Source organism: Medicago sativa, chromosome 8 (genome assembly GCF_051527215.1).
Source record: "Medicago sativa cultivar Bolivia chromosome 8, Bolivia_mono, whole genome shotgun sequence".
Lineage (NCBI taxonomy): Eukaryota > Viridiplantae > Streptophyta > Magnoliopsida > Fabales > Fabaceae > Medicago > Medicago sativa.
In genome coordinates, this window is record NC_140756.1 from 84,405,435 (window position 1) to 84,432,515 (window position 27,081).

At 32.5% G+C, this 27,081-nt stretch overlaps 1 protein-coding gene and 2 pseudogenes across 3 annotated transcripts; 1 reads left to right on the forward strand and 2 right to left on the reverse strand.

Annotated features, from left to right (window-relative positions):
- The first annotated feature begins 8,271 nt into the window (after positions 1 to 8,271).
- Positions 8,272 to 9,976, forward strand: LOC146902449 (AWPM-19-like family protein). The gene is made up of 4 exons (XM_085735779.1): positions 8,272 to 8,625; positions 9,047 to 9,266; positions 9,396 to 9,441; positions 9,691 to 9,976. Exons 1-4 carry the CDS (start codon positions 8,499 to 8,501, stop codon positions 9,793 to 9,795), a joined length of 498 nt encoding a protein of 165 aa, XP_085591905.1. The 5' UTR covers positions 8,272 to 8,498; the 3' UTR covers positions 9,796 to 9,976.
- A 66-nt stretch (positions 9,977 to 10,042) lies between these two features.
- Positions 10,043 to 16,572, reverse strand: LOC146902450 (primary amine oxidase-like; annotated as a pseudogene). The gene is made up of 5 exons (XR_015022874.1): positions 15,740 to 16,572; positions 14,123 to 14,504; positions 13,906 to 14,019; positions 10,697 to 11,232; positions 10,043 to 10,588 (listed from the first exon to the last, which is right to left on the reverse strand). The product of XR_015022874.1 is annotated as a primary amine oxidase-like (transcript).
- A 6,390-nt stretch (positions 16,573 to 22,962) lies between these two features.
- Positions 22,963 to 26,808, reverse strand: LOC146902451 (primary amine oxidase-like; annotated as a pseudogene). The gene is made up of 5 exons (XR_015021497.1): positions 25,980 to 26,808; positions 24,987 to 25,367; positions 24,783 to 24,897; positions 23,394 to 23,930; positions 22,963 to 23,304 (listed from the first exon to the last, which is right to left on the reverse strand). The product of XR_015021497.1 is annotated as a primary amine oxidase-like (transcript).
- Positions 26,809 to 27,081: the final 273 nt, after the last annotated feature.

Consider the following 27,081-nt stretch of genomic DNA (forward strand, 5'->3'; position numbering starts at 1 on the left):
AATTTCAATTTCTCATTATTTACATCACAAATCATCATATAAGATTCAATTTCTCAAACCTTAAAAAAAAACTACATGAAATAAATCTAAACCGTCTACATGAAATTAATTAGGTAAGATTAATCTAAACATTCTTTTATTACGTTTCTTCTATCACAGATCTTGTACTACCCAATAAAAGAATGAGAAAAGAAAACAGATTATAAACAGTCTATTATGTAAGATTCACATGGCTTCAATTCTTATCATGTGGTTGTCAAAATCTGAAGCAACTTCGGTTTAAGTAAGATTTCTCTTGTGTTTATACGTTGAATCGAAACCCAAAATTACTCTGAAATTTGTAAATTCCGTGAGAAAAAAGTTTGATAGTTTTTTTGTTGCAAGAACCTTTAAAAAAATCATCGTCAATTGGCTTATGGATTAGCAAAAGAAGTGTGTGCTTTCTTCTTGACGTTCAATTCCGATCAGAACAACATAAAAATCGTTGAATTTCATTGTGTACAAAGGGAGATCCGTTCGGATCGAAACGCGGGTCGAAATAACCCGTTTTATGGTTACGGGCGAAGAAGATGAGTATTAAGAATAAAAAACAAAAATTGACAGCATCACATGGCACAATTCGAACCTGCGACCACCATCCCACAATAAAGTGAAAACATTACCAACTACACCAGAGATACAATTGTTTATTAGTATGATTTTTATTTTATTTAATATCTATCACTAGCATAACCAAATAATTTTTTTATTTTTTATATTTATTCTCATAATTACTATTAAAACTCCATTTATATACTAATTAATACCGATTAATGCTTCAACAACCTGGAATTTTATCGAAAAATCCAAAATATGAAAAAGTCAGCAATAAGAATAAGAATTGAACCGTGGACATTAAAATGTATAGTTGGAAACTTAACCACTACAACAACTTCTAATCTTCGTTATTTATCGAAATATATTACATTTTAATTTTATAAGAGGATAGAACATATAATTTTTTTTTGTCAAAAAAAAAAAAAAGAACATATAATTTTTTTAGAAACGCATTTTTTTTCCTTTTAAAAAGAGCACATTATTGTTAAATACAATATTTACACAATAATAATAATAATAATAATAATAATAATATACCCATCATATTTTTTAGAAAATCTACATATTATATTAATATTATTTCACTCAATTTCACTTTCCTTCTGCAAAAATAAGATTACGTGCATATAAGCATATAAAGTCTACAACGGGTGCAAGTGGAAATATTTAACGGTGTTTTGCATATAAATTAAAAATATATATAATTTAACAAAATATATATAATCAAGGCTTAACCAACGCAACATCAAATACATTCACGAAATCTTAGCATTATAATTCTACTTAACATTGTTTGAAATCGCAAAAAAATGTTATTTTTGTCAAAAAATATTAATGTTTTTTTAGGGAAAAACTATTAATGTGTTGTTTCTATTAAATTTTTATTTTGTTTTTTATGTAAAATACCGTTAAATATTTGCACCGCATTCATTATAGATTTTGTATGTTTATATTTGCATAAACAAATTCTTCTCTACTGATATGATCAAATTTTAAAATTTCAAAATATCAACATTAATCTATTATTTTTAGATGTAAACAAATTATTTTTTTATTTTAGATGTAATTTAGTGAGACTAAGAGATTTACCAATGACATATTAGAGAAAATGATGAGATTAAGTCAAAATTCCTCTATCGTTAATTACATACACCCTTCGGTCACTATTATAAGAAAAATTTCACTTTTTAGGTTCATTCAATAAATGATGTATGTGGTCTATTTAATGGACCACATACATCATTTATTGAATGAACCTAAAAAATAGATTTTTGCTTATAATAGTGACCGGAGGGTGTATTTTTTAATATATATATATATATATATATATATATATATATATATATATATATATATATACTTGCAAAAAAAAATAGAGTCTTAGCATAAGGGCAATCTTACTTAATGAGATTAATTTACTTGCTAAGACTCTATTTACTTAATGAAACAACCGTGTGTGTGTGTGTATATATATATATATATATATATACACTTGCAAAATTAATTTGGAGAGTATGAGATTGACATTTTTTAGGCATTTTTTAGGTGCTCATTGTTTTGGAACCAAAATAAAATAAGTTACGAACACTACCAAATACTTAGAATGTAGTGAGTAATTCAGCCAATGTTTCAACTTAATGCCTGTGATCCACGAACGAAAGCAACTACTGTTGCTGCATTTGAGTTGAGTTAACGGTCTCTATAGTCTATATGATTGACTAAGACTTTGATGATATTTTATTTCATAAAGATTGATTTCAAATTTTGGTTAAGAAAAACAACCGTAATTTGAAATCAATCTTTATGAAATAAAATATCATCAAATTCTTAGTCAATCATCATTAATGCCTAAAAAATGTCAATCTCATACTCTCCAAATTAACTTGTCATTATTTAATATAAAACTTTTTGTTTCAAGAAAAAGACTTCCTTTTAAAAATTTAGATGTGTATAAAATATAATTTTTTTATATCACTATAAAAACATTATTTTTTCATATTGAAGTAAAATGTAAAAAACTTATGCATTAAAGTAGTAAATTTATGTGTGATGTTTTTGATATTTTTTTCCTTTTCTTAAACATAAGATGTTTTTGATATCGTTATTAAAAAAATTCCGTAAGCTAATTAGCCATTTCGATATTGTTTTTAAAGAAAATTTTCGATACCCGTATTTACATCCCAAAAAATAGTTTCTATGTTTAGTTTTTAAACTTGTGCTCCAAGGGCACAAGCTTAACATTTTCCTAAAAAAATACTCATGCAGTTAGCTCAATCCTTTCCAGTTTCCATATTCCGTTCTTGGTAAAGCAAAGTCTTATGTTTCATCTAGTCATCAGTGCTCTTTCTTATCAATTCAATTCAGTCATAAGTGCTCTTTAATTCATTTCAAAATATGTTTTTAGTCATAAGTGCTCTTTAATTTCATTTCAAAATTAAAAATATGATAAAAGTCTAACCAAAATATGTTAACTATATTTTGTATAAAAAAAATGTTCGTTATCTATATTTTTTTTTTTGACAGAAGGAAGGAAGGAAGAGCTATAAAGGGGTACGGAGAAAGCATATGGATTTGTTTTTCCAAGAGGTTTATTTTTCTAGGCATGTAGCAGAAGCATTAACGTTGGAAAGATGGAAAAGAAATAAATAAAAAAGAGGCTTTGGGAAAATGTGAAAGGATAATCAACATTTAACAAATGCTTGTTTTAAAAGATGGTTTATCAATAAAAAAATATTTTCAATAAAAATAAACTAAAACTAAATGTTTCGGCTTCCCAATAAAAGTCATTTTCCAATATCTTCCAACTGACTATCAAAAGTCCGACTAAAAATTTAAATTTTTTAAATTAGTTATAACAATAATCAAATAATTAAAAAAATAAAAGAAACAATTAATGAAATGATTCTTATTATAGGAGATTTTAAAATAGCAAGAGCTTTCAAAAGATATCAAATGACAAACTTGCCAAAGAACTAATCTTACTTTATTTCTTCTTTAAAAAAATAAATAAATTTCTTCTCAGATATTTTTCAACATGCGGTTCGACCTATGACTTAGTGACTCGCACCCTTACCAACTATCCCTTCGAAACCTAGTCAACCGAAAAACTATCATCTACCGTTAAATATTTTTTATTTGATAAATTACTAAATTTTAAATAAAAATTTGTGGAACATATCGTTATTTTTCTACTCATTTTTTAAAAGAATTGTTTAGTTCTCTACTTTTTTTGACAAACTTTAATCTCTTTACTTTAAACTTTATTGCAAATAATTGACTCATACAAATCCATATTGAATTGCCCCTTCATTTCTCATGGTAATCTTATACGTAACCACGAGTTTATAAAATTTTACAATAATCATGAGTTTATAAAATTTTACAATATCGACTTTAAAACTTATTGGAATAAGAACGAGTTTATAAAACTAATTTGAATATGAAATATCAATAGAAACACTGTATTAATGTTGATATTTTTAAAATTGTCATTAGTTTCCAACATTTGATATCAACTTTCTCATAACGGTATATATAAAAATTTACTTTTGAGATTAAGCACATAAAATCTTCAAGGATTGTACTGCAAACACTTAACAATATTTTATATATAAAATATAAATATCTAATAGAAACATTAAATTAATTTTAATATTTTGGTAATAGTCATGCGTTTTCCAAATTTTACAGAGTCTTTGGAATTTCTCCCAAATTAAAAAAAAAAGTCTTTGAAATATCCCTAAAAAAATGTCTTTGGAAATGTAAAACTCTAAATCAGTAGATATTAGTTTTATTAATATTAGCTATTTTAATTTTATTTTTAATAATTGTTTCTTGAAAGAATTTTTAATAAAATTATAATTAGGTATCTACTACAATTTTAATAAGATAAATGTCAACATAATATAATCAATCGGATCGTTGAATATGACCTTATTCGAATAAGAACGAAACATAAACTGAATTTTGGAAATCGTAATATTCAATGTAAGTTGATCCGACGAACCATCCCATTACAAACATAGTCAACATGGAAGGACATTGCTCCGACGATCAAAACGGACCCAACCGACTAACGCTATCGATATAATCAATCGACCGTTGAATATGAACTTATTTGAATAAGAACGAAGCAAGAACTGGAATTTTGGAAATCGGAATCTTCAATGTAAGTCGATCCGACGAACTATCACATTAGAAACCTAGTCAACACGAAAGGACATTATTGCGATGATCAAATCGAACCTAGTCGACCAACGGAATCAAATTTAATCAATCGGACCGTTGAATATGACCTTATTGGAATAAGAACGAAGCGAGAACTGGAATTTCGGAAATCGAATCTTCGGTGTAAGTCGATCGACAAACTATCACATTTGAAACCTAGTCAACATGGAAGAACATTGCTCCAACGATCAAAACAGATCAAACCGACTTAACGATATCAAATATAATTAATCGTACCGTTGAATATGACCTTATTAGAATAAGAACGAAATAGAAACTAGAATTTATCAGATCGAAATTTGATTGGTAAGTCGATCCGACAAATTATCCCTTCGTAAACCTAGTCAATCGGGAAGTACGCTTGTCCGACGACCGAAAAGAGTCTAGGTGACAAACGAAAACAAATATAGACAATCGTACCGTTGAGTATGACCTTAATAGAGTAAGAAAGAAGTAGGAACTAGAATTTTTCAAATCGGAATCTGATTGGTAAGTCGATCCGACAAACTATCCCTTCGTAAACCTAGTCAATCGAGAAGTACGCTTGTCCGACGACCGAAAAGAGTCTAGGTCACAAACGAAAACAAATATAATCAATCGTACCGTTGAATATGGCCTTAATAGAGTAAGAAGGAAGTAGGAACCGGAATTTTTCAAATCGGAATTCGATTGGTAAGTCGATCCGACAAACTATCCCTTCGAAACCTAGTCAATCGAGAAGTACGCTTGTCCGACGACCGAAAAAAGTCTAGGTCACCAACGGAAACAAATATAATCAATCGTACCGTTGAATATGACCTTAAGAGTCTATTGTATCTAACGGTGCATCACCAACATCCATTTTTTTTACCATTTATTCATCTTCTTTCGTCCTCATCTACATCATTTTCTTCAAAATTTCATCAAACACACCGTAAAATAAAAAACAAAAAACCCATAAAAATATTTTTTTCCTTTATTAGTTTCTATATTTTCTAAAAAAAATGATACATTATTTGTTTCATAAAAATAGTGTTAAATGTAAGATATTTTATATTCATTTAAAAATGGTGGGTGTTTCTTATTTATCTACCATTTTTTTAGTTCAATAATCTGTGACATTTTATAAGTGTAATTTTCTTTAAAAAACGTCGAGTCACACGATTTAGTCCAATTTAACACAAATATTTTTTTTATAGAGACCGAGTTATATAACCGAGTCATCCGATTTAATAAGAAGACATTTAATAAGAACACTTATTAATGTCGATATTTTGAAAAAGTCATAAGTTTTCAAAATTAGAAACCTAATCAACACGGAAGGACATTGCTCCGACGATCAAAACAGACCCAACCTACCGACGCTATCATATATAATCAATCGACCATTGAATATGACCTTAATATAGTAAGAAGGAAGTAGGAACTGAATTTTTCGCATTGGAATCTCGACCGGTAAGTCGATCCGACAATCTATCTCTTCGAAACTTAGTCAATTGAGAAGTACGCTTGTCCGACGACGAGAAAAGTGGTCTAGGTCACAAACGGAAACAAATATAATTAACCGTACCGTTTAATTAGATTAACTTTTTTCTATAAAGATATAGGAGTACAAAATTTACTTGTTAATATTTTTATTACTTTTATTTTTTAAAATCAATATTTTATTTCAAATAAATATCTCAACAAACTATTGATCTTGTAAACAAAATATTTTATTTAATCTTTTTATTGAATTCCTAATATTTTATGTAGATTAAATATCTCAACAAACTATATATAATACTTTCAATCCTATCCATTAAATATTTCACTCCATTTGTTAAATAATTTTGGTTTAATGAAGTAACGGCTACTTCAATTTTAGCATTATTTGTTTCAATAAATTTAGTTTTATATTTGTTTTCGAATTTACAAATTTTCAATAAGTAGTACTCCCTTCGGTCCTATTTACAAGAAAAAGTTGACTTTTTAGATACATTGAATAATGTATGTATCTAGTCAAGAACCTAAACCAAATACATAAATTATTTAATGTATCTAAAAAGTAAATTGTCTCTTGTAAATATATTTGGAGGGAGTAGTATAAATACAATATATTTCACTTGAATACTAAAATAAGTAATTGATTCGGTGGTTAGTTTTTCAAGGATTTGCTTTTATGTACACAGTTCGATATCTATCTTGATCCTTCAATTTTTCAAATTCTGATTTTTTTCTTCTATAAAAATCAAAAGTCAAAACTGTTTCAAAGTAATTGCGCATTTATTTCGGTATTTACTATTATTAATAAGCGCATAACAAATCTAATAAATGCTTAATTATGTCCATAATGAAAGAATCCCACACGTTAACTTTTTTATCATGATTTTTTCTTAGCTTTCTTTCAAAAATTTCAAAAAAAAATTGCTACCGTATTAATTGGAAAGGAATTGGAAAACATGGCAATTGCAAAACAAAAAACATGCTACCGTATTAATTGGAAAGGAATTGGAAAACATGGCAATTGCAAAACAAAAATATAGGGAGCAGGGATCGAACTCACGACCACAACCTTTTTAAAATTCGCTAAGCCACTGCAACGCATACAATCAATTTGAACTATTTTTTCGCTCTTTTCTATTTGTAATAAAAAGTCCGATTAAAAAAAGAGGAAGTCGTCTTCAACCTCCAACCGGGTCGTTTAAACCCGAATCAAACCATTGGCACCCGAAATTGAACCCGATGATTTATACTTATTTTAAACGTCGAAAATGATGATTATAATTCATTTTCAATATACTTCTAATTCTCCTCTTCCTTCCTATCTATTTAAATCACAAAATCAGGTGTTTGAAAAAAATGTTGTGTGTTGTTCAAACAACCCTTAAACCATCGCCGGATTACTGCTGCCATCGTCGCGTTCATCCTATCTTTGTGCCTATGTTGCTGAATTTTACGACATAGATCTGGAAACTTTTTTTTTTTGAGCAAAGATCTGGAAACTTTAATAACACAGATCAGGACATTTTAATTTTTGAAGGTGTATTTGAGTAGCTATTTTGTTTTTTGTTCAATAAAGAAGATGATGAAGGTATGAAGATGGTGATGATGTTCATAATCTTCCTGGGTTTTTTTATTTTTAATAATGAAATATTTTTTATAAAAAGGATTATTATAAAAAGGTTTATTTAAATAATTTTTGAAATAGAAGGAAGAAAAATTCAAAAAGGAGAAAGGAAATAATATAGTGTGAAAGACACACAATAACACCAGTGAGGTGATTAATCTGATGGTTCAAAAAAACTAGTCTACAAAGTGGAACATATTGAGCAGGTACACACTATATTCCAAGCAACAATCAACACGTATGACATGTGGCACATTATTATTGGATGTAGGGTAACTTCACCGAAGAAGTCATTTGCCCGACTTCTTCATAGAATTTTCCTAAAATAATATATGAAAAATATTCCTTACCCCTTCACTGGACAAACCAAATAATGATCAAAGAATACATGCCATTTCTTTGTGTTGAAGAAATTTCTTTTCACTGGTGAACAGCAAAGAAAAGAACCATATTGTTGTACAAGGACAACCTTTCATAGTAATGGTCTGGTTTGGCCTATATATATGTCGAACTATACTAAACTTGAATAGGAAAAACCACAATCCAAGTTTTTTTAGAATTAAAACTTGATCATTGTTGTTTGAGGATGGCTTCCGGAGGATCAAAATCAGTAGCCTTAGGCCTTTTAACCCTCAATCTAGTGTTGTATTTCATTGTGATTGTAATTGCTTCATGGGCAATGAATCATGGCATTCAAAGGTCTAGGGAAGCAGGTAATTCAAATTGATTTATCAGCTGAAAAATAAGGTTTAAATATGATTTTATTTACTCATTCATAGCATTTTAGTTTTAGTCCTTGCAAATTTTTTTTTTTTTGAGTTTAGTCCATGCAAATAAAAAATTGACGTTTCTCTAACATCAATTTATTGAGCCACTTGGTGTCATATTTCGTGATTATATTGGACCACGTAGAACGTCGGTATTTAAAAGCAACAATTTTTGAATTTGCGAGAGATTGAATCCAAACAAATTTTTTTACAAGGACTTAAAAAAAATGCTATGATTGCATGAATAAAATCATATTTAAACCAAAATAAAATATTGATAATTTCAATTCTTTTTTTTTTTTGAGAGAGGATAATTTCAATTCTTAATCATATAATTTGTTTCCTTGAATTGGTTCTGTATTTGCAGCATCAGTTTTGACCACTCCAGCTCACATATTCCCAATATACTTTCCAATGGGAAACATGACAACTGGTTTTTTCATAATCTTCACTCTAATTGCTGGTGTTGTGGGTTTCACTACATCAGTAACTGGATTGAATAACATATTCCAATGGAATGCTCCTAATTTAAATGCTGCAGCCATGTCTTCACTGACAACATGGGCACTCACTCTGTTAGCCATGGGGTCAGCCTTATTCTAATCCCCCTATTTTGATTACATATAGTTCTATTTGCATTATTGTAGTATCAAATTTCTCTACAATAATTCCCAATCCAAATACATTGTAATATGGGTGTACCAATTTTCTTGCAGATTTGCATGCAAAGAGATTGAACGTGGTTGGACTGATTCAAACCTAGTAAGCTTCTTTATATATCACAAAATATCAATTTAAGAAAATCAATCAATAGTATGTAGATTCATAACTAATTTACTCTATTTCTAGTGTAATTTGGTAGCTAAGAAAATGGTGCGACACAAGTTCAAATTTTATTAATTAATTACTACATTGTGTTTTTTTATTTTACTGGTACACTTATATATTAATCTTAAAAAGCTAAGCTAGTAACATCATATTCATTATTTTTGGTTTTATTATTTTCTCCAGCGCACCCTTGAAACAATCACAATAATTGTAACCGCAACACAACTGTTATGCACGACAGTTATCCATGTTGGGGCTTCAGAAGTTCCACAGAGAATTACAAGATAGTTTCATCAAATTTCAGTTGGAGCCAATGCCATATATGAATTCTCAGAAGAAAAAATTCTTCAATTACTACAGAATTGTGACTTAATTCCTTTACATCTTGTTTTATTTTTTTCACTTTTAAAGTTGTTTCTCATGTATTTCAGTACTTATAAATTGATGTCCTCATCATATTGTTTTTTTATGTGTTGTTAGATATAAATGAATTTTCATTTTACACGCTGTTATATAAGCATGGACCGCACCAATCTAGGAAAAATGAAATTATCCTTAAAAGGATGAGAGCAACTTGACAAGCAGCACTGTAGAAAAGTACAAAGCGATAAGCCAAACAAATTAACAAAAAAGGCTAAGCAACATACAGAGTAGCAGTCCAAAGGCCTGTCGTCGTGTACTAGGTTCCCACAAGGCCACACCACAACTCAATCATGCTTGCACAATAATTAGAAAGCAAATCCTAAACATAAAACAATTTATAATAATAGTTGAAAACAGACGGACATTTATTCATGGCTACACTTGCCGCTAGATGTGAGAATATGTCAGACCGTCCGATAAGCCTGATAAATGCAAATCAATTGCACACATTCTCTAGTTTTAATTGGAGCAACCAGGCCATGCAACATCTCTTGGAGAAAGTGTTTTAAGAACAGGATTCCTCTCAAAGAAATTTGTTGGCCTCAACTCAAATCCAGTGCTCAATAGTGGCATTATTGGGAAATCTTCTTGTGCTGGAACATGATGGATTCCAACTACATGCCACATCACAATGTCCTTGTTCACAATGTCTCTATTCCTGCAAACGTACATTTTAATTCACAATTCAAATTAATAATTAGTATAATAATCATCTTACTAAGATCTCAGTTGATATCAAATCCACAAAAAATAAAATTGATCTTACTGTTTGGTCCAAACAGCTAATGTGTCATCTCCACGACTATGATCAACATAAAGTCCACCAGCCCATTTTTCGGTTCTATTATAAGGTGTGACCCAAACATTATAATTAGTAAATGCACCACGTATTTGTGGGTAATCATCTTTGGTTAGAAGTGGATGAGCTGGAATTGCCGGAATCAAACGGTATCCGATATGGTTTCCGATCGCGGTTTTTTGTTTGGATTAATCACGACTAGTTCGGTTGGGGAAGGTCCAATTGTGATTTTTGCATCGATTCGCCTTAGCAATTTGAGTCTCGGTGGTCCAAGAACTCTTTCTCTTTGAACTTCCATCGTTGATTCTTACGGTTTTTAAACTTGTTTTCTCAAACGAGTTTTCTGGACCGTCAATATCAAAATCAAGATAGTACATGTAGAAATGATCATGGTAAACTCCAATGCTGTTTGCTGACACCAATTTACCATACAGTTCTCCCTTAATCTCATTCGTGTGCTTAATGTTTGTTCCCTTAATTTCCAGTATACCCGATAGTGCAATCTGTATAGTATACATACATAAATTTTGAAAAATTAATTAATCAGAATATACGTAAGTATGACAGGACATGCATGTGAGGTGGTGGGGGGGGGGGTATGCTGTATTGTCTCTTGGATTCTTGGTTGGTCGTATGCTAAAAATGGAAAAAATAACACACGTTTCTCACGGTTACTTAAAAAATGGAAAAAATCACACTAAAATTGATTTCAAATCGTTTAAATAAATCTGTCGTATATCTAAAGTATCCACTTTCCATTTGCAATTGTTACAAAATAAATTCATTTAAAACAAATCAACAAGACCAAAAAATAAAAGTGAAAAAAAGTTATGAAGATTTTAAATTAATATACAAAGAATGCTAACAATACACATTAACACGTTAGCACACATCCTAACACATTGTTTTTTTAAACTTAAAATTCATATTGGTCTCACCAAATTTATACACACAATATAATATTTGATAATTTTTAACCAAACTTGAGATTTTGAAATGTATTATGTTCCGACGAGGCATAACTCATTTAATAAAGATATCACATTATACATGTGAGGGTCAAGTTTCAAACTTCATTTTTAACCATTACATTACATGATAAAAATAACACCCTTAGGGATTGTGAATGAAATGAACGAACCACGTCGTGTTACAACTTACAAACACAATCATGAATTCCACATCGTGCAATTAGGCATGGCAACAAAACTCATACCCACGATTCTGCTCGAACCAAACTCAATTTGACGGGTTTTCCCCGTTTTGACTAGGTTTGGAATGGGTTTTTCCCGATTTCAAAATACGGGTATGAGACGGGTAACGGGTATATATGTACCCACCCCGAACCCACACCCTAACCCGTCCCAAATGTAAAAAATTACTTTATGTTGATATGTCATGTTATTTTGTTCGATAATTATCATGTTAATGAAAATTACCATTGATATTTAAAGGATCAACTAAATCATTCCGTCTAACAAATGTTAAAGTGAGCGTATTGTTGGATAATTTATTACAACGATGCTTTTAGGGATGCAAAAAAACTTCTATTTTTATTAAAAAAAATATTCAATGCGGGGACGGGGATGGGGCGGGGATACCCGAACCCGTCGGGGACGGGATGAGATTCAATTTCTCATCCCGTTGGGTATGGGTAGGGTAACAAGTAAGTATATGAGAATCGGGTATGGGGACGGGGAAGGTAAAACCCATCCCCACCCCGCCTCATTGACATGCCTACATGCAATTATTTCGTGCGGTCCAAAATTAAAATAGACCGGTCACTAATTTTTGCCAATTATGATGTAGTTTTTGCAGGGGGGGGGGGAGGTATGCTGTATTGTCTCTTGGATTCTTGGTTGGTCGTATGCTAAAAATGGAAAAAATAACACACGTTTCTCACGGTTACTTAAAAAATGGAAAAAAATCACACTAAAATTGATTTCAAATCGTTTAAATAAATCTGTCGTATATCTAAACTATCCACTTTCCATTTGCAATTGTTACAAAATAAATTCATTTAAAACAAATCAACAAGACCAAAAAATAAAAGTGAAAAAAAGTTATGAAGATTTTAAATTAATATACAAAGGAATGCTAACAATACACATTAACACGTTAGCACACATCCTAACCCATTGTTTTTTTAAACTTAAAATTCATATTGGTCTCACCAAATTTATACACACAATATAATATTTGATAATTTTTAACCAAACTTGAGATTTTGAAATGTATTATGTTCCGACGAGGCATAACTCATTTAATAAAGATATCACATTATACATGTGAGGGTCAAGTTTCAAACTTCATTTTTAACCATTACATTACATGAAAAAAATAACACCCTTAGGGATTGTGAATGAAATGAACGAACCACGTCGTGTTACAACTTACAAACACAATCATGAATTCCACATCGTGCAATTAGGCATGGCAACAAAACTCATACCCACGATTACTGCTCGAACCAAACTCAATTTGACGGGTTTTCCCCGTTTTGACTAGGTTTGGAATGGGTTTTTCCCGATTTCAAAATACGGGTATGAGACGGGTAACGGGTATATATGTACCCACCCCGAACCCACACCCTAACCCGTCCCAAATGTAAAAAATTACTTTATGTTGATATGTCATGTTATTTTGTTCGATAATTATCATGTTAATGAAAATTACAATTGATATTTAAAGGATCAACTAAATCATTCCGTCTAACAAATGTTAAAGTGAGCGTATTGTTGGATAATTTATTACAACGATGCTTTTAGGGATGCAAAAAAACTTCTATTTTTATTAAAAAAAATATTCAATGCGGGGACGGGGATGGGGCGGGGATACCCGAACCCGTCGGGGACGGGGATGAGATTCAATTTCTCATCCCCGTTGGGTATGGGTAGGGTAACAAGTAAGTATATGAGAATCGGGTATGGGGACGGGGAAGGTAAAACCCATCCCCACCCCGCCCCATTGCCATGCCTACATGCAATTATTTCGTGCGGTCCAAAATTAAAATAGACCGGTCACTAATTTTTGCCAATTATGATGTAGTTTTTGCAGGACCGTTTTCTTATCTTCGAAACATTTTTATTTTATTTAGTACTATAAAAGTAAATGATTTTACTCAAATAAATAATAAACTTAGAGGAACAAATAAATAAATTTAATTAAATACGTACAGAGGGCTTGATGGAACCACTTGTTTTGAACTCCCAATCTAAAACATTGTCATAGTTTCCCACCGTGACTACTGTTCTAACAATCAAATTCACTTCAGTTCTAGATTCTTGGATCTGTCAACAACAAAAAAAAGAGATAAATATTTACAACTAGTTGATTATTTGTCTAAAAATAAATAAATTAATCGAGTTAGATGGTCGTAGTAAAGATTCTTACAAATTCCTTAGGAATGCCCGTTTCAGTATGACGCCACATAATACTACCATATTGTTCAAAAACACAAATTGCATTCTTCAAGAGGCTTGGGGTACCATCATCAGAGTGAACATATGTATCAATGAATTGAGCATGTGGTGGACAATCACGGTTGGGTATCAAAGACACAGTCGATAGACCAAATCCAAACTCACCGGAATCGAAAAATGTCTTAAAGTAAAATTCTTCTGTTGGATCTTGGTATGGCACAAACAACTCAGAAATATACCCTTTGTATAATACTCTACGAGATTTGTGCTTCTCTAGATCATAAATAGATGCAAGGGAAATTACAATACCAGCTCGTACATCAAATCCTATATGAAACTTCCAATTGGCCCAACTGAATAAACACATACATATGTTATTATATCTCAAGCAAAGACCAATGCGTAGTACATATCACAAATTAAATCATAAAAAAAAAAATTGGCTATATAAAATGAGCGAAGATCAAGTTAGTCCAAACCAAGTCTTGGTAAAATTATTCCGCCTAACTAGCAAACTTATTATGCAAATTGAGTGCTAGCAATAGAATAATACAAATAATTATATTTAAAAGTTTTATTGAATAAATTAATCACACAAATTTTTAATAAAACCACAAAACTATTTAGTATTATATCAAATAATTTTAATCCCAACTTTTATTAAACTTTTAAAAATATAAAATAGGTTTAAATATAACTTTGATCCTACAAAAATAAGTTTTGGTCCTATAACTTGTAAATATATTACTTTTATTTTTGTTCCTTTTTAATTTATTTTAATCCCCACAAAATTTATTAATATTGAAATTGAGAAATGTAATATTTATTTTAGTGATGGAGGAATTATTGAGTGGTCGCAATCTTAAATCTAAAGTATTTAGACATACACATATAAATGAAAAAAGGTAGAAAGGAAAAAAACTAATTTTTATTATTAAAATAGTTAAATGATGTGTATGCGTCAAAATAATTCAGATTTGTGGTTTTGCCCTTACAATTATCCTTAGTCTCTGTATAAAAGAAATATCCTTAGTCTTTGTGCAGTGCATATTTAAAGGTTTTTAAATATTATATTATACATATTATAAGAACCAATTTTAATATAAATAAATTTTGCAAGGACTAAGTATAAAAAAAAATCGTAATTTACCAAGAAAAAAGAAGCAATAATAAAATACGTTATATATTTTTTACATAAAAAACATATTTAAATCTTATTTAAATCTGAAAGATATTTTTTGGTGGTGGTCGGGTTTCGAACCCCGGACCTTGCATATTTTGTCCATACCAACTGAGTTAAGTTTACGAGGACAAATCTAAAAGATATTGATATAACTACAAGTGTCAATTTATTGAAATCTCACGTGTATGACCATTAGTAGTTATTAGTTTTTTTAGGATTTGTAGTTATTAGTTAGTACAGTATATATGAAAATATTAAACATTTCATTTTTTTCCTTTTTTTTTTTTAGGAATAGAAATTGGCAAACCAAATCTAGTCAGTACCATGCATCCATCCCATCAATACACTATTTACGAATTCCTAATAAGGAAACCAATACCATAAAAGAAAAAGAACATTACGTACCTAACACTATGGCCACTGATCTGGAAGCCAGGACCTTGAGGTTGATGACTAGTAAGACTATGCTGTTTTGGTCCAAATGGTGGGTTTTGTTTTGAAACCTGATATTCAGTGTTCTCAGCTGTAGGTACAGCTTCAATTTCTCTGTCATGATATTCAACAATTTTCATTAGTCCAAGATCAACAATAATTGTTAATCCACTAATAGGCCTCACATATATATTAACACTATTTTCTTTCATAAAACAGTCTACTCTTATAGTCCTACTACTCTTTTCTTCTCCAAACCACCCCATAGTGAAACTAGAACAAACCACCTCAGAGAGATTCAAACCTCTCTTTTTCACTGAATCAATGAAAGCAGGATATTTAAGTGGAAGCCCTATGGCAAGACCTTGTTCCTCAACGGATAAGATAGGGAAACCATATCCCTTATGAACATTGTCAGAGACAATAGTTTTCAACCTTATATCAATTACTATCTCATGACTTTGTCCATTGATGATAGCAACGACAAAGGATTTACGACGGATTACTACAGGAATTAGAGAATGTTCATATTTGAAGATATAATCTTTGTCGGGGTCATCTAGGCCAATATAGTGGAAAGCTACCCTGTTCTTTGAGGTGGGATATTTGTTATGGACTAGGGTTTGGACAGTTTGAAACTCTTGTTTGGTTAAAGGGTCAAGTGGATGTTGACGCAATGGCTTTACAGAGACCACTGCTTGGAAGTAGAGGATTGTAAGAACAGAGAAAAGAGCAAGTTTCATGGTGGTGGTGGAAGCCATTGTGAGCTATAGCTAGCTTCACTAGCTTGGTGTATGTTTGTGTGTGAAATGGAAGCTCCCCAAGGTGCCCTTAAATAACAGATTGCACACACTATCTCCAAGGGTTTGTTTGGACTATAGTGTCGTGTAAATATAAATAAAGATAATATAACAACAACAAAAATAACATGTGATTATTATTTTATGGGGAATGTTAACGAGTGCCCTCGGGCACTCTTTAAGCTCTTAAAATGGTAAGCTTTTAATGAAAGTTGTGTATTGAATGCATTGGAAATTGTAATAGTTGACTTTTTAAAAAATAATTACTAAATTTGGGATGCTTAAAGAGTGCTCCGGGGCATTCGTTAACAAGACGAGAATTACTAGTATGAATTGGCAAAAGGCGAGAATGAATTGGGTTAAGGAAGGTGATGCAAATTCAAAAAATTTTCATAATATAATGTCAAACGAGACGGAGAAGAAATTCTATTCACTTAATTAATGTGGATGGAGTACCTGTCGAAGGAGTTCAAAATATTCGAATGGCTGTTCGTAATCATTTTTCTAGTCATTTTAGTGCCTCGGAGATGGATCGGCCGGGGGTGGAAGGGATGAATTTCCGAAAATTGTCATATCCACAAGCAAGTAGTTTGGTGCGTCCGTTTACTTTGGAAGAGGTAAAACAGCCGTTTGGGACTGTGAGAGCTTTAAAAGTCCGGGCCCCGATGGAATTAATTTCGGCTTTATTAAAGATTTTTGGCATGAGTTGAAGGATGATTTCATGAGATTTTTATCGAAATTTCACGGAACGGGAAGGCGACAAAGGGGTAAATTCGACGTTTATTACTTTGATTCCAAAGGTGGATAGCCCTCAATGTTTGGCTGATTTCCGACCTATTGCCTTTGGTTGGTTGCTTGTATAAGGTGTTGGCAAAAGTCCTCGCGAATAGGTTAAGGTCGGTATGGAGTTTGTTGTGTCGGATTCTCAATCGGCTTTTATCCGTGGCAAACGAGATTCTTGATGGTATCCTTGTTGCTAATGAGGTGGTTGTTGAAGCTCGACGCTTGAAAAAGGAGTTGTTGTTATTCAAGGTAGATTTTGAGAAGGCTTACGATTCGGTGGATTTAAATTATTTGAACTCGGTTATGAAAAGCATGAATTTCCCAATTTTATGGCGAAAGTGGATAATGGAATGTGTTGGAACGGCTACGGCCTCGGTTCTTGTGAATGGGAGTCCGACGAAAGAGTTTTCTTTAGAGCGGGGTCTCGGACAAGGGGACCCTCTTTCCCCCTTTTTATTCTTATTGGCGGCTGAAGGCTTTGATGTGTTGATGAAGGCTTTGGCATCTAATAATTTGTTTCGCATACGGGGTTGGAAGACGGGGAGGGTGTCAAGCTATCACATCTTCAATTCGGCGATGACACTCTTATTCTTGGCACAAAATGTTGGTTGAATGTGCGTTCCATCCATGCGGTGTTGTTGCTACTTCGGGAGATATCGGGTCCGAAGGTCAACTTTAATAAAAGCATGCTTACGGGGGTTAATATTTCGTCAACTTGGTTAGTAGAAGGCTGCTTCGGTGTTAAATTGTAGAACCGGCACGATTCCGTTTTTGTATTTGGGATTGCCTATTGGGGGTGATAGTAGGAAACTCGGTTTTGGAAACTGCGGTTGAGCTTATTACTTCACGGTTATCGTCCTGGAACAACAAGTTTTTATCTTTTGGTGGTCGCCTGGTTCTTCGAAGTCCGTCTGTTCTCTCTACCGATTTATTTTCTTTCTTTTTTCAAGGCTCCTATAGGTATAATTTCCTCTATTGAATCTCTTTTTTAAAATTTTTTTTGGGGGGGTAATGAGGTCTCTAAAAAAATCTCTTGGATAAATTGGGACTCTATTTGTTTATCTGTTGATAATGGTGGTTTGGGGGTCGGGAGGCTTAGGGAATTTAAATTATCTTTGTTAGGAAATTGGTGTTGGAGGTTGTTAGTTGAGAAAGATAGTTTGTGGTACCGTGTGTTGAAGGCCGGATATGGGGTGGTTGGTGGTTGTATTCGGGAAGGGGACCAAAATGCCTCGGCTTGGTGGAGGATGATGGGAGGCGTGAGGGAGGGGATAGGGTCGGGAGTAGGAAAGCTGGTTTGAGGACAACGTTGAGAGGGTGGTATGTGATGGGAAGAACACTTTATTTTGGACCGATAAATGGTTGGATGGAGTTCCACTAAAACTCCAATTCAGCCGCCTTTATGAGTTATCGGTTCATAAAGAGTGTACGGTGGATGAGATGGCTAGATTGGGTTGGGAGGAAGGAGGGAATGCGTGGAGTTGGAGGAGACGTTTGTGGGCATGGGAGGAGGATAGTATGAGGGAATGTATTGTTATGGTAAATAACGTTTTTTGCGGGATAATATTCATGACTATTGGAGGTGGCTACTTGATCCCGGTCATGGATATTCGGTGCGTGGGACTTATCAATTTTTAACTTCTCAAGTTGAACCGACAACCGAAAACGTAATATCTACCGTTTGGCATATATTGATTCCTTCTAAAGTTTCTCTCTTTGCTTGGCGTCTTCTCAAGATAGAATTCTAACAAAATCAAACTTAGTGAGAAAACATATCTTGCAACCTAATGATAATATATGTGTTGGAGGATGTGGTTTCACCGAGACAACAAATCATCTTTTTATTGGTTGTGCATTATTTGGGAATGTCCGGAATTTAGTTTCTCAATGGCTTGGCATCTATTTGGTTTTTCCAGGAAGTATCAAGGAGCACTATTTGCGGTTTACTCAATTAGCGGCGCTTCCGAGAGCTACTCATTCCTACCTTAAAATTATTTGGCATGCGTGTGTTTGGGCAATTTGGAAAGATAGAGACAATCGTGTCTTCAAAAATGCGGTAATCAATATACACGGTATTTTGAAAAGGTGAAGATGAACTCATTTCTTTGGCTGTCTTCGCACTTTGTTCCTATTGCTTTTGGTTATCATGATTGGTGGAGACACCCACTTTGTTGTATGGGTGATGTGTAATTTTTTCTTGCTTTTATGGTGGCAACCTATTCATAGGTGCTCTGGTTTGTAACATTTGGATGATTCATCATTTTAGCACACTTTGTGCGGGATGAATTATTCGTCCGTTTGAGCAATATATTCCATTTTGATTTGTTCAAAAAAAAAAATAAGAGGGGAGGAGAGTGTATATTTTAACATAAGAGGGAAAGAGAGTGTAATTCAAGCATCTTTGAGGAGAAGAATGTAATTTACTCAAAATTAAATTGAGTAGGGATATATTTGAACAACCATTTAAAATAACTTTTATGATAATTTTTTTCTCTTTTTTCTTGATTGAAAACAATAAAGAGAAAAAAGAATTATAATAAACACATAATATGAGTATGAGATATAGTCTTAAAAATTCTGGCTACATGAGAGGAGTTTCTTTTAGCATCAGCAGAAAAACTCAATTTGTATTTGTCTCGTTAGTGAAGCCTACAACACACATGTCGGGATGAAACAAAAGCTTATTCGTACCCAAATGGTAAGTGCCGTTTTAATGACTAGTAACCATCTTTGAGCTGGTTTGTACTATGTAGTAGTCTCGTCGGATTGAAAACTCGTATAGGTCCATAAATTTTTTGTTTTCTTTCAAAAAGGCTGCAGCATAGAACTGCAACCAAAGATAACATTAATAACAAAGGAACGATACAAAAGGAGGAGATTTACTTTTCTCATCCCCGCGCGCCCTATTTTTTTCAAAAATGTTTTTGAGTTGCCGGATTTTATAATCCGGAATGGTGTTGTTTTCTTTTGTTAAAGGGTGAAAAAAATGAGTAACGTATTTTTCCGGATTTTGTAATCCGAAACTTCAAAAAATAAGGCGCGTTACATGATGTTTTCGGATTACATAATGCTGAAACCCCTAAACACCATTTTTCAAGGTAAAACGAGTTCGGATTATATAATACGAACCGTATCGGCACAAATTTTAAACATGTTTGTAACATGGATAGTCATTTTAGGGATAATATTAATCTTCCTAACTCTCATCATTCGTTTTTGGGTCATTGTTACTGTTCTTAGTCGAAAATCGGGTTTTCGGGCTACTTGATCGGATTGCTCCGAAACTTCCCCGAGAAAATCGAAAAAATTCGAGGACCATGACTCCCTTAGAAGGGAGAACTCCGCCCCTCAAAATCCAAAATTTCATCGTTTAGACCAATTTTTCATTTTTTTTTAATTTTTCATATTCTCGTAAAAATCCGAAAAAAATTTCATTAGTTTTATTTGATTTTTAGAATTTTTTGGTGCTGCTTTTATATTTTTATGATTTTATTTGACAGGTTTGTAGCATTTTTTACTTAGTTTTTTTGTTGTTTTTAAAAGCAAAACTCAAAAGCTATTTGAAATGTGAGAGAGGCCGATGGTGATTATACGTAAGAATTGTCCGGATTATAAAATCCAAAATAGTAAACATGAATCCGGATTTTAAAATCCGGAAACCTCGAGGTCATTTTGGAAAAAACGCAGGCACGGAGAAGGCCATAGGGTGGGAAAAGTAATTCTCCAAAAGGAAGGGATTAGATCAGACCAAATATTCAAAAAGTCACAAACCTAAAATTTGGCATACCAAGCTTGTTGTGAACAAATGAGCTAGAAATGAAGAATGTAATTGATTCCCAAGAAAACAATCCTTGTTGAGTTAAGCCAAAGTTTGCACGCATAGGTCCATACATTAGATTTAAAGAACATTTATAAAGTATTTGGTAAAAAATATAAAGAATGAAAATTCTAACAAATGTCTTAAGGAGATTCGTTAAAAATTAAAAAAAATTAAAATGAAATTTTATCTTTAATTAGAAACTACAAAGAACTACAAACAATGTGATGACAAAGGAGAACAAATCGTATTGGTTATATATAGACTATTTGACCAGTTAACAAGTAAGTAGTGACTAGGAGAGATATCCTTGATGAAATTAAGGAGTCGGGCTAGAAATGATCCATAGTTAACCATGACAATGGTGACAACAATGTGTCAAGAAGATATTAGGGAGCTAGAAACTCAGAAAGACAAAGACTTTAACCTCAAAGGCTACAAGAATGTGAGATGATCTCAAATAATGAAGTGGATTTTGATGGCAAACTTGAGTATTTAGCATTATTTGCAGATGTTGAACTAATACGTTTTGAATGTGCCATGGATGTGAAATCAGTGGCAGATATGCCAAATGGATGTGAAATCAGCATTCTTGAATGGACCTATTGACAAGGAGGTATATGTTTAGCAGACACCATGATTTGAGATAAGAAATCAAGAGGGAAAGGTGTACAAATTGAATAAGACTCTAAATGGGCTCAAGCAGGTCCCAAAATCATGGAACAAGAAGATTGTAAAAATAGGTTTAATCATTTTGTGACAATGAATTCAATTTTGAAGAATTTAGGAGAAGCATGATGAGTGAATTCCATATGGCTGATTTGGGACAATTTTATTATTTTATGAGAATTGAGTTCCAATAGACAAACTTTGGAATGCTAGTCCATCAAGCCAAATATGCTATAGAGATATTGAAGAAATTTGAGATGGGCAATTGTTACTCAGCTGCGACTCCAGTAGAAACAGACATACATCTGGTGAAGGAAGGTAATGAAGGAAATGTGGATTCCACTCAATTCAGAATGGTGATAGGATAGGATGCTTGAGGTATGTGTGAAATACAAGACCTGATTTGGCTTTTAGTGTCAGTCTAGTGAACAGGTTTATGCAAAACCCTAGAGTGTCTCACATGCTAGCTACCAAACAAATTTGAAGGTACATAAAAGGAAACCTTGATCATGGAATTTTGTTTCCAAACCAAGATGACAATAGTGAAGTGAACTTTGCTTGATTACATTGAATCTGCTTGATTACATTTTCATAATTAGTAAAACTTCAATATCTTGGTGCTCAAAGAATGAACATATTGTAGCTCTCTCCTTATATGAGGTAGAGAGTATAGAAGATTCCTCAGGTTCTTGTTAAGGTGTATGGCTCAATACATTGCTTGAAGAAATGTGATCTTGAGAATTGACAACTATTCAACTATAAACCTATCCAAATATCCAGTTGCTCATGGGAGGATCAAACATATCGAGACGTGTTTCCACTACTCGAGAGAGCAAGGTAGTAACAAACTAAATGTGTAGCAAATGCTTGTGGACAAGCAAGTGTGTATGTAAATGCATTCAATTTCGAACAGAATTTTTCCATCTAATTTCTCGAAGAGACTCTTTGTATTGAAAGCACCATATTCTAACATTTGTAAGTTGTATTTACAAACTTTCATATGGTTGCTCAACCGATAATCATGACAATATCATAACTTTTCCACTTTGGTAGATCATGCCCAACAATAAAAACAAATAGTGCAGTTTATCAATGAATAGTAACACAAAGGCATGGTAAAGCGAAAATCAGCTCGCAAAATAAACCTCCCATTCATTCATTCATTCATTCATTCATTCATTCAACATTCAACAAACAATAACAAACAAACAAACAACATTTATTCATGGTTCCACCACCAATGCAAATAAATTGTACAGATTAGCTAGTTTTAATTAGAGCAACCAGGCCATGCAACATCTCTTGGAGAAAGTGTTTTAAGGACTGGATTCCTCTCAAAGAAATTGGTTGGCCTGAGCTCAAATGAAGTGCTCAATAGTGGCATTATAGGGAAATCTTCTTGTGCTGGAACATGATGAATTCCAACTACATGCCACATCACAATGTCCTTGTTCACAATGTCTCTATTCCTGTATAAATTCCAAATTAATCAGTATAATAATCAACTTACCAAGATCAATTAATAGCAAATTTACAAATCAAATAAAAAAAATCATACTTTTTGGTCCAAACGGCTAATGTGTCTTCTCCACGGCTATGATCAACATAAAGTCCACCAGCCCATTTTTCGGTTCTATTATAAGGTGTGACCCAAACATTATAATTAGTAAATGCACCGCGTATTTGTGGGTAATCATCTTCGGTTAAAAGTGGATGAGCTGGAATTGCTGGAATCAAACGGTATCCAATGTCGTTACCAACGGCAGTTTTTGTTAGGATTGACAATTGCAAGTTCGCACAGGGCTAGCCCTAGAGTAATTTTAGCATCCGATTCGGTCTTAGCAATTTGAGTCTCGGTGGTCCGGTAACTCTTTCTCTTTGAACTTCCATCGGTGGTTCTCACGGTTTTTAAACTTGTTTTCTCAAATGAGTTTTGAACACCGTCGATATCAAAATCAAGATAGTACATGTAGAAATGGTCATGGTAAATACCAATGCTGTTTGCTGAAACCAATTTACCATGTAGATCTTCTTTAATCTCATCCTTGTGCTTGATATTTGTTCCCTTGATTTCCAATATACCCGACAGTGCTATCTGTGTACATACATACATACATTAAATTTTGAAAAATCAATTAGTCCAAGGACATGACAATTGACAAGTGAAGTGGGACAGTTGTTGTCTTGGCGGTATATGCTAAATATAATAGGATACTGCACATGTTTTTTTTTTTTTTTTTTTTCGGTTTAAATAAAAATAGTAAGTAACTAACCCAAAGTGAAATGGGACCTTTTTTTGACAATAAACCAAAAGAGACTTCAAATCGTTTAATTAAATATTTTGTTAAAGTAAGTTTTGACTTTTCAAAGGTTTGTTATGACTTGTTATTTGATTTAAAAATTCATTTAATATTATGGTGTCTAAGCAAATAATATATGTTTAAATCGACTAACTAACTAATAGACCAATAAAACAATAAGATTAAAGTCTCTTTTGTTATTTAACAAGACATTTTAGAAAATTTGAATATATGTGATATCATATTTTAATTTTAATTTAAGCTTATTCAAGTCGAATTAAACATCTAGATCCTTGCCTTAAGAAAATCCAGATATACCAAGAGACAAGATACATAATTACACACTATTCTAGTGGCCCGCTTGGTAAACTCTCTCGAAGATTGGGAATGAAATGAACGTGTTTATGAAGAACCATATCTTATCTTTCAATCTTTTCAAAAAAAGAAAATCTTATCTTCCGGTAATACACTACGAATTTTTTATATGTATTATTTTATTACAAAATCTGTTTTGTAATTATATATTAATATAGTAAACACTCCATATTACTTACATTTAATTGTGAGATCACTTACACTTACATATCATTATTTATATAAAACATTTAGTAAACATGGAGTAACAAATAAATAAACTAAATACTTACGGCAGGCTTGATAGAACCACTTGCTTTGAACTCCCAATCTAAAACATTGTCGTAGTTTCCGACGGTGACTACTTGTTCTTACAATCAAATTCACTTCGGTTCTAGATTCTTCGACCTATCGGTAGATGCACAAACAAAAAAAAAATAGAATGACTAGTTACAAATAGATTAATTAAATTAGTTGGTTGCGGGAAAAACTCTTACGAATTCATTAGGAATGCCGAGTTTCGGTGTGACGCCACATGATATTACCATATTGTTCAAACACACAAATTGCATTCTTCAATAGGCTTGGTGTACCATCAGCCGAGTGAATGTATGTATCAATGAACCGAGCATGTGGTGGACAATCACGATTAGGTATCAAAGACACCGTTGACGGACCAAATCCAAACTCTCCGAATCAAAGAAAGTCTTAAAGTAAAATTCTTCGGTTGGGTCTTGATAAGGCACAAAAAGCTCGAAATGTAGCCTTTGTAGAGTACACGACGAGACTTGTGTTTCTCTAGATCGTAAATAGATGCAAGTGATATCACTATACCAGCTCGTACATCAAATCCTATATGAAACTTCCGGTTGGCCCGGCTGAAAAATCATACGCAGGTATTATTTCTCAAGTAATGGACGAAATACATACAAATCGATATTTTAAATGGGCACGAATCAAGCTAGTAACTTATTCCGTAAAAAAATTCAAGTTAGTAACTTATTACGCAAATTGAAAATTATTTTTAGAAAATATGTAAATTGAATCTTAGCTATCAAGACTCCTTTTAATCATTTTAATAAGAGAGGTCAACAAAAATTGATATATAATTTTGTCTATATTATAAACTAAATACATCAATTTTTGTTAACTCATTTATCTCTTATAAAAAGGACAAGAAGGAGTACTAAATAATGTATATGCCATTCGAGAAGTTATACAAATCTATCTGTATACATTTTCAATAAATCACCTTTAGATCGTCTGATAAAATCAATCGTCCCGATTTCAAGTTTTTTATTTTATTTAGAGATAGAACAACCGGATCTCAATTAAAAGATTAGAGGGCCCACATCCACATATGTCACAAAATCCAAATCCAGATAATACCCATACCAATTTAGAATAAGAAAAAACCATTGTAAAAAAATAAATAAGGGAAACAGACTCCCAAAAAGGAAAGTAAAAGGAACAAGAACCTTAATTATTACCTAACACTGTGACCATTGATCTGAAAGCCAGGACCTTGAGGTTGATGACTAGCAAGACTATGCTGTTTTGGTCCAAATGGTGGGCTTTGTTTTGAAACCCTGTAATCAGTGTTCTCAGCAGTAGGCACTGCTTCAACATCTCTATCATGGTACTCAACAATTTTCATAAGACTAAGATCAGCCACCATGGTGATTCCAGTAATAGGCCTCACATAAATATTTACAGTACTTTCTTTCATAAAACAGTCAACTCTCACAGTCCTTCTATTCTCTTTTTCTCCAAACCATCCCATAGTGAAACTAGAACAAACCACTTCAGAGAGATTCAAACCTCTCTTTTGCACTGATGCAATAAAAGGAGGATATTTCTTTGGAAGTTCTATTGCAATGGCTTGTTCATCAACGGTTAGTGTAGGGAAACCATTCCCTTTGTAAACATTGTCAGAGAGAATTCTCTTCAGCCTTAAATCTATTAGTATCTCATGGCTTTGGCCATTGATGATAGCAATGATAAAGGCTTTACGAGGGATTGTTATAACACTTGGTTTCAAAGTTTCCCATTTGAGAATAGCATCTTTTTCAGGGTCATCTAGACCAATATAGTGGAATGATACTACGTTCTTTGAGGTGGGATATTTGTTATGGACTATGGTTTGGACAGTTAGATACTCTTCTTTGGTTAAAGGGTCAAGTGGGTGTTGAAAATGCAATGGTGTAACAGAGAACACTGATTGGAATGAGAGGAGTGTGAGTACAGAGAAAAGAGCAAGTTTCATGGTGGTGGAAAAGAGCTATAGCTAGCTGCACTATGTCTTGGTGTTTGTTGTGTGAAATGTAAGCTCCTCAAGGTGATCTTATATAGCAGTGAATGCACACACGTTAATACGTTATCAATCAATTTCTCTATATAAAATGAAAATCATTATTTCCGCATGGCAATTATTATTTGGTTTTTTATTCACATATGATATGAAATAATATAGGAAAATGTTAATAACTGCTTTTAGGGCACTCTTTCATTTTTTTTTAACTGTTTCTTTTTCTTTCTACTAACACAAAATTATCAAGAATAATTTTTGCTTTAAAATGCAATTTTGTTCTC